Source organism: Oryctolagus cuniculus, chromosome 13 (assembly GCF_964237555.1).
Source record: "Oryctolagus cuniculus chromosome 13, mOryCun1.1, whole genome shotgun sequence".
Classification (NCBI taxonomy): domain Eukaryota; kingdom Metazoa; phylum Chordata; class Mammalia; order Lagomorpha; family Leporidae; genus Oryctolagus; species Oryctolagus cuniculus.
The window spans coordinates 14537445-14546784 of record NC_091444.1 but is presented as its reverse complement, the minus strand read 5'-3'; the positions used below and the strand labels follow the sequence as shown (position 1 = coordinate 14546784).

The 9340-nt window shown below is 41.4% G+C and overlaps 1 protein-coding gene across 4 annotated transcripts in view; it reads right to left on the bottom strand.

Annotated features, from left to right (window-relative positions):
• Positions 1–214: 214 nt before the first annotated feature.
• The window catches only part of NEK7 (NIMA related kinase 7), a 148372-nt gene continuing 139246 nt past the window's right edge, over positions 215–9340 (bottom strand). For all 4 annotated transcript variants that reach the window (XM_051821072.2, XM_070055072.1, XM_070055070.1 and 1 more), the window contains one exon: positions 215–3060. In XM_051821072.2, the coding sequence (XP_051677032.1) occupies positions 2950–3060 (111 nt within the window). In that variant the 3' untranslated portion in view covers positions 215–2949. The remainder of the gene's footprint in view (positions 3061–9340) is intronic.

Here is a 9340-nt window from a genome sequence, read left to right as displayed (position 1 = left end):
AGAGTGAGGCGCTGATGAGGACAGCAATATGTGAAGATGTGCCTTAATTTAATGCATATTCGAAAACCTGATTCTTATGGTCTATCAAAACTGGTTCCATTTCCGGGCTTCTCCAAAAGGCCAACATTAGGAAAGTGTATGAGGACAATTTCTTCGGATTAAGTGTTAGGTGAAAATAGACAAGGATCTATCTTAGAGAAATCACACACAGATATTTTATTATACATTTTTATTATATTTTATATTAGGGTATTGTACAATTTTCAAGCTAATAACAGTCTTTTTTGTATGTGTATTTAAAGCATAACAAAATAAAAGTATTTCACAAAAGAAGTTCATGTTACAGTACTATTGAAAGATGAGGCATAGGGTAATTATGCATTTCTGGGTTATAAACATAATACATTCATTTTAAAGAACATTTAATGTGAATAACATTTTGGTTAAAATAAATATCATAGTAAATGTTAACAGCAACACCTGAAGTAAATGGGTACAAGCAAGGTGTTTTGTAATAGATACTACGTAGAATGGTAAGGCATTCAGAAGTGGCTGTCGTCTTACTAAATTTACAATCATTGCACACTTGATGCGTGTAGGAATACCCTTCATCCAGCACTCCTAAACCTCATTACACAAAACAAGGTTACCCCACACTTTACCCTGGGTAACTGGTACCAATGTCTACATGAGGTTCAGAATCTGATGCATCTTTTAGTTTATTGCTTCTTAAATCAACTCAAATGTTTAACTTAATATAAAATTTACTTAGAAAGACAAAGAACATTTACAAGTGATCATAAAAATCAGAACTTACAATCATCTTCATAATTCTTTGGGATCATTTCGAAATTTGATTTTATACAGTGGTTTCATCAGAAAAAATATGAACGTTTAGATTTAAAAAGAACTCTCAGAAACGATGTTTCTACATGTAGAAACTAAAAACGGTTTCTCTGATCATTAAATTCTCCCCAGTGATTTCCTGCTAGCAGATCCAGCCCTGAGAAGAAGGCGTACATCCTCACTGCCGAGTCACCGCGAGGGGCAGGCGAATGAATTCTAGAGCCATGTGTTAAAAAACAGAAGTACCTGTTCCAACCAGAGAATATTTCATCTCAGACAAATACGTAACACCACAATGGACATGACACTAACAGTCCCCACAGGCGACGTCCCTCCTGCCTCTGGGCTGTGTCCCCAGAGCGGAGTCTCTGGAAGCTGGGGAGCCATATATCTGGCCCCCACCCAAAGGAGCAACTTGGGTCTTCCTTGCTTAAATGACTCTTCAGATCCCCTCTACAACTGATACTGAAAAACAGAAGATTTTGTGATTTTAGCCCTTTACAAATGTTCGAAGTTTGCAAAATGACTTCCATTCCTGTCAGTCTAAGAAAGAGTGCAAGAACTAACAAAGCCAGCAGTCACGTGGGCTGAAGGCAGGCATTCTCTGACCCGGAGGTTTTCACACTGCCAGGATCATCCTTTGCAAGGTTTTAGTCGGTGGACCGCAGCCTTTGCTGGGACTGCCACGCAGGGCTTCTGGCCCCAGGATCCTGGGCGGAGCTGGTCACCACTAACAAGAACGCATCTGGGAAAAACACCTCTACCGCGGCTTTGCTAGGCTCTGCCCTTCCTTAAACTAAAGGTAGCACCCCTTCTCTGCCATCTTCATGCGCCAGCACAGCACTTGCTCAAAAGCTGCTCAACAGAAATGCTGATCTCTCAGCTACTCTGGCCGCAGCAGCAGCCCGTTTACATTCTCTGAACACGTTCTGAATCGAAACTCTCAACGTTCACAGGTACAGTGTAACACACATCCTTTCGTCTTCTCTATCAAGACAAAAATACATGTACACAGGGTGGCCTAAGTTTTAAAAAAATCAAAAAAGTTTCAATGCAGGAAAAGTGTTGGTACACCAAGTATCTTTTAAAAGGGTATTATGTTCTCAGAAAATCTGAAACATTAATGGGTAAAATGCACATACAATATAAATAAAAGTAACTTAAATATAAAAATTTCTGAAGGGGACCAACCAGAACTTCAATAAAATCTATGAATAAAAACATATGCTTACATTATAGTGTACAATTATGTGTTAAAATGCATTTCAATTTATAAAGAAACTGAAATATAGTACTGTAAGATTATTCAAAGAATTTTTTCAAATGTACAAACAATAATAAAAACACAAAAGCTTTGGGCAATGTGCAACTTTAAAAATTACTATCACACCAGCCAAATCCTTAACCATGTTTTAAATGGATTCATTTATACCACTTTAACGCAAAGAGATTATGAAAGATATTGAAACAAAACAAAAAAAACTCTTCAGTGTCTGACTCACATTTTTGTCTCCAAATCTTTTCACATTTAAAAACTGCATTTTGAATGTATAAGCTAAGAATTTTAAATGCTTCTCAGTCTACGTCTACATTTATTGTAAATTATATTTGAATGCTATACTGCTAACACTAAAATATATACTTCAAACTTTAAAAAAAAAGAAATCACAAACTTCACAATGTGTTCACCTCAATGTCCATAAATGACTAAAACGCAAACAAGCCATGTGTTTAGATAGTTCTCGGGTTTCAAGTCTATCCTGACACGTGCCAAGCTGCACTGTCACTATTTGGCACTGGCAGTCTACAGAAACGCAATTTATCAACAGAAAACACTAAGTAATTCTAAAACCCTTTAGCCATCAAAAACCATCATGTTTCATTTACTCTCCTAACATGCAATTCAATTATTTCAAAGGCATTTGGGGTTTGCAAGAATGATTTAGACTGGTACAAAATGAAGCTTACATGAAAACTGGTTAAGGATTCAAAGCACACAAGCTCTGAAATATCACTCTTAACACCCAGACAAAGGGGGAGGGATGACCTGCACAGAAACACTTTAAATCATTTTGGTTGTGCTCTTGAAGACGCTGTGCGTGCTCAGCTGCTTGCGGTACACGCGTGCATTCTCTTGGCGACATCGTAGACGTAGGTGATGTCCGGCCGCTTCTCTGGATCGGGGTTGATGCACACATTAACTAACTGCCGTAACTGCAAAGAAAGAAAACACGAGGTTCTTCAACCAAGCTTTGCAGTGTCTCAGAAAGAAATTCTGAATGGCTAACATATTGACAAGCAAAGTATATTTTCTGATCTCATTTTACTAGAAATAGATGCCTGTCAATGACTTCACAAGCAGCTGAATGCTCTAGGAAGTTTATTCCCTGCAGAGTACTAATGTCAAACAAGCATTGCTGACAGTCGTTGGCTTTAGAATGGATTCCGATGTAAGCGCAGAAGTTTAATCAGACGATAGCAATTACCAAAAACAGTAGGTCTTTAACTTTAGCTCCAGGTTGACTGCAGATACAAAGGTACTTAGCAAGTTAGTGGAAGATAAACCTAAAAGACATTTCTTTTTTGAAATCCACATATATGAGTGGTCTTCAAAAAGCTCAAAGATGTGCGCCATGAAAAACCAGGCATGACTTTAATTTTTTCCACCAAGACATCTTTTAGTCCCATTTTCCACTTTTTCAAGTACCGTTGTACACAGATGAATCTGACCTGGAATTTAGCACTTTAACCTTGATTTATAAGTTTACATTTTCATAAAAGACAACTAGAGTAGACGGCTATCATGTTTGTTAATAAACTATTTTATAAAAATACAGATAAAAACTCTTAGGAAAAAAGTACACCTCTAAGCTAAGTATAATAACAAGCAAGGTGACTTATAAACTACCATCCAACCCTTAACTATGTGAAGCAGTACTTAAATGTCCCCACTTCAGAGAAAAAAGTTGAAATTTACATCACACCCCCCCCCCCCATTTCAAAACATTAAGAAAATTCCCTCTCAGTCCTAGATTCACTGAGCAGCAGAGTGCAGGATTTTATTCTCATTTTAGTTGCCACGTGCCTTCGCATCGTCCGTAACCCTCCAGAAATGAAGTCCAAACAAGAGGAAAATGCAGGTCTTCCTGCCTTGTACATCCCTCTTTGGTATTTAGAAGTTCTGAAAAGGTGCTTTATGCTTTACCTCTAGCCAGACTATCAGCACTTATAAAACTGTTAAACGGCTATAATTTCTTCATCTTCCTCAATTTCTACCATAAGACAATTTTCAATTAGGAGAAACAGATACTGAAAAAATGTGCGGATAGATGGGTGAACAGAGCTGAGAAGGCTGATGTCAGTCTGTGTAAGAGGTGCCTGGCAGGAGTCAGGCGTGGAGCGGAGCAGAAAGCAGACTGGTGAAGGTGCTGGGAGCCCGGTGCCCGTCAGTGGGTCACTGCCTCTGGAGTTTCATCCCTTGTCCACAGCACAGGGAGGCTGCAGTACATGATCTACGGGGAATCTTCCAGCTCTATTCCTTAACTGTGTGACTTCAGCAGAATGAGATTTAATGATTCACTTAGAAATTCAAAAATATTAACACCCCCTAAAAGGGTCCAAAGATTACAACTCCCATTCTTTGCTACAAAAGCAGCAAATAGTATTTAAAACCATTAAGGGGGCATGGCTATATGGAAGACATTTTATTATGGTGGATCCAAGAGATAGCATTTTACTGGTTAAAATAGAAACAAATACATCCAGTTAAATACAACATAGAAAATGGCTGGAAAAACTTATATTTTTAAATATAGGTTCATTATGTGTGTTCTAACAGATCACCTAACTACCAGATATTTTGTTTAGAGATCAAAATAATACAGGAAGTAGAAAGGATGGCAGTTTTTAGCCAAAATACAAGCAGCTGCAATACTAGTTTTTGACTCCATACCACTGTCACCTCCTCCTAGTTGGTTCAGAAACCTTACTTTCCCTGCATTAGACTTCAGAATAGGGAGGAAAGTCCAATGTACTGACTGAAAATGACTGGCATTGGGTTTCTCCTGGCTGCTTTTTCCTTATGCCAAGATTAGAGAAAGAATGATGCAAGTGTACTTGAAGACAGTGATTCTCTGGTTCATCAGAGAAAGAGGGAGAGAGATGAAGAATATGGTAAACACAGCACCAGGGCGCAGTTGCTTCTTCCCACTCCTTCTGGATGGGCTTTATCAGGGATGACAGGTGAAGCAGATCAGAAACGAAAGCAGACAGAGCCAAAGCGACACGGCGCTTGCTTTTTCCTCCCCATATGCTGGCCCAGTAGCCACCAGATAGGAAGTTTATTTTGTCATTGAGATTTTTCTTTTCCAGAAGAAATATTGAGTCACCATCACAGAAAATCAGAATGTGAAATACAGAATGTGCATGCCTCACTATACTTAGGAATCAAACAGTTGATTAACATAACTTCTCAAACTATAGTAAACACTCTAGACAACTAAACTGGCAGTGACTCATCTGTCAAGTATTTCCAGAGGCTCTAGTCTGCAGGAGATGGTACGTGGGGACGGGTGACGACCCAGCGAAAGGAAGATCCTGTCCCAAAGGAAGGCGTACTGCTCAGGAGGAGAAGTGAGAGAACTCCTCTCTCCTCACTGCCTCTTTCCTCCTTCCATTCTGCCCTCTGCGCCCCCTCTTTTGATTCACTCATTTGTTCATTATGTTTTTATGGAGTATTTTTAGAGTGCTAGACACCTAACTAGGTGAAAAGGATAAGGCAATAAACACAAAAGGTACTTGCCCTTGCACAGCTTACAATCTACCGATGGAAAACAGATAGGACAAAGTATAAATCTACACAAACTACAAAGTGTGCGTTCTCTTTCCGCCACCTTGAACCTGGAGGGCATGCCTCCCACATGGCTCGTCTCCCTCCCAAGTTCTGCAGCCTTCACCAGGGGTCCCTCTGACACCCCCTTGGACGCTCCATTTCTACAAAGCTTCTTGATGACTTGGTCTTAATCTTCACCAGCATCTTAGTTTCTGCCTTCCAGGGACACAGCCTATTTCTTAAAACGCCCCATGTCACATCAGAAAGGGACACACACCTGTCTTCAGGCCTCTCACTCTAGCGTGGCTGTGCTTTGCCTTGACTGAGATCACTTCCGAAGCCTTCTGATTTCCCAGTCCCCTCTCTCTTTCTGCCATCCGTTTCCAGCCTGGACCTAGACCTTCAACTTCTCTGACGCTTCCGACTTGGTTTTCTCTGTGCGCTCAGCATCCTCTGTCTCACAAATGTGATTTCCTTTGCTAGCATCTTCCTCTGCCGCCTTATCCTAAACAACTATGTTTACTCCCCTAACGAACTACTTGGTGGCCTCACTGGCCACCAGCGTGCAGAGGAGCACAAATGGGCCTCTCTGCTGGCCCTGTTTACTGCCTCTGGCTGCCTTGTGAGTGTCTCTGCCCGCTCTCATGTGAAACACGCTCACGTGAAATCTTATTTCTTGCTCGCCTAACCACTTCTTCCTATTTTGGAGATGCCCCCAATTTCTCAATCCAGAAATCTGAAATTCCCAGAAGACTTCGCCCACACCACGTCCTCGCCCTTCCCCACTCCCCCCCGCCCCCGCCACTTGCCTACCAATCAGCAACCGAGTCCTACAGTTTCTAGACTGCCGACTTTTTGTTCTTGCCCACTCTCCAGCCACAGTCTCGGAATACTCTCACCACTGACAGCTTTGCCTTCGGTTTTCCTTTGACCTCACTAGTGCTGCCTGATCACCAAGCTGCTGTATGGAAACTTCAGGCATCTCCAAGGTTCCCTGCTGCTCTTTGCAAAGCCTAAGATCTCAACACGGTGCACGAGGGCCTCTAAGACCTGGCTCCTGCTTACCTTTCCAGTCTCGAATATTTAGTGACAGAGCCCCTCTACCTTCTCCCAGCCCCGTTCTTTATTCTAAAATCACATGGCACTTGCAATTTTCTGCTCAGAATAGACTTTGTCTCTGCTTAGCCTGCCTTCCTCAAACACCCTCCTCTCTGCCCTACTTCCCTGCTAATATCACATTATCTCTCTTCTAAAGCCTTTCCTCACTTCCTATTTGCTGTACAGAACTTACTTTATGGGGCCGGCGCTGTGGCGCAGCGGATTAATGCCCTGGCCTGAAGTGCCAGCATCCCATATGGGCGCCAGTTCGAGGCCCAGCTGCTCCACTTCCCATCCAGCTCTCTGCTATGGCCTGGGAAAGCAGAAGATGGTCCAAGTCCTTGGGCCCCTGCACCTGGCTCCTGGCTTCCAATCAGCATAGTTCCAGCCGTTGCAGGCAACTGAGGAGTGAACCATCGGATGGAAGACCTCTCTCTCTACCTCTCCGTCTCTGTGTAACTCTTTCAAATAAATAATCTTTTTAAAAAAAAAAAAACTTAATTTATGCCTGACCTCTTCTGTATGCTTCACATATTTCTACTAAAGTCCAAACGAACCTGACTGCACATCGCCATATGCTAAGATGTAAGATCTAGGAAGTAGAAACTGGATGAACAGTGGCCATTCAGCAGCTTGAATGAACAGACTGAGGGGTGAAGGGCGAGGTTGGTGGAGGTGGCGCCACAGGTCTGAAGCATGAATGTAACCTTAATGTTAGCAGAGTCAAAGATGGAGTAAAAAGAGAACCATGCCTGCCAGCAGAATGCTCTATAGCAAGCTCCTGTAAGATTTCAGGCAAAAAAATATTGTTGACTAGGAATTTTCATCAGGAGGGTGTTGTCAAGAGCAGAAGTTGATAACACAGAAGGAAGGGTGGCCGTGAGAGTACAAGAGGATATTCTGAGTTTTGAAGATGCTGTGTTCTGACATACTGAGACCTGGGCAGAAATACAAACTTCTCTATTGGGGGTTTAATTGTGTTTCCATACCTATATCTCCAAATAGTAGACACTAAAGCCCTTGTTGACTCCACCAATGCTAGACTGTGAAGGCAAAGGAGGGGAGCTCGAGTGAGTAGTAGTTAGCTTACACTGAGCAAAATTTTGAATTGTATGGTTCTCCTAAGTATTCATTTAGTTCACTTAAGCACAGACATAAGGCTGGATTATAAAAATATTATATACTTAGATAACATTTAACACTTTGGAAAACCGTATCTTCTAAAAAATTATTTGAAGCACTGAATCCACCATAACAATGTCACTTTATAGACAAAGAAACTCAGGTTCTACCATCAATTTTTTAATTGCTTCTAAGTTGGAACCGGAGTCATCTGATTTTTCATGCAGGTTTTTTCCCTCCTGCCATTGCTGAAAGCTCATTTTTACTTCATCTTCTAGTTTAAATGCCTCAGTACAGCTTCATATGTCTAATGCTTATCAGGAACAAAAATTGGTTGAATTTCAAATCATTGCCACTATAAAGAGATTCCACTTAGTGTACGGCATCATCTGAGGTCGTCAGCAGAGCTGAGTTACCAGGTGTTGACGGGAAATGTCAGTTATGAGGTGGTGGTCATGGAGCTACCACGGGGAGTTGATTTCACTGAGACTGGTGTCTGACTTCCACAAGGTTCTCCCTTAAAGTGGAAGAACAGAATGCAAGTTTGTATCAAAGAGTATGTAAACAGTGAGCCCCACAGTGGGTCCCATCACATTCTTGCTCAGAAAATCAAAATTTAGGGAAGATCCTGTGAGAAATAAAATTCACCTTTACAACTTGGGATACTCTAAGCTCTACTCTTTAATCAAATTAGATCCCCACAAGGCTACTTGCTGGGGGCATTTCGTTTACCCAGCTGCTACATCACCTCCAAAACTGTTTTAATTGCTTGCTTTTGGGGTTTATCAGACACCCTTTAGGCAATTGCTGTTGAAGACGTTTGCCTGGTACATTATTCACAGAATCTTGCATGAGATATTTCTATTCTATGGTAGGAGAAAACTCTTCTATGGAGAACTGGTATATTTCCTCTGTAAAAACAATATGCTTACTATGTTCCCCTTTATGCTGTGACAAAAAGGAGGTTAAAAAAATGAAAAGTTCAACCACGTTTCCTTTGGCCATTAGGGCAGGTACATTTAAATCCCTTCTGTCTTTGGTTCCGAATTTATACTTCTATTTCTGTTTTCAAGATAGTAAGTCATGGCTTTGGCTGTAAAATTTTCTCTTTTTTTTTTTTTTTTGTAATGTTTGAAAGGCAGAGTTACAGAGAGAAAAAGAGACAGTGTGAGATCTTGTATTGGCTGGTTCACTCCTCCAATGGTTACAATGTCCGGAGCTGGGCCATGCCAAAGCCAGGAGCTTGGAATTCCATCCTTGTCTCCCACCTGAATGCAGATGCCCAAGGATTTGCACCATCTTCTGCTTTTCTAGGCACATTAGCAGGAAGCTGGGTCAGAAATGGATTAGTCAGGACTCGAACCAGTGCCTATATGGGATGCTGGCGCTGCAGGCAGTGGCTTAAGGCAGTGAGCCACAAGGTAAATTATAGGGGCAGGGATT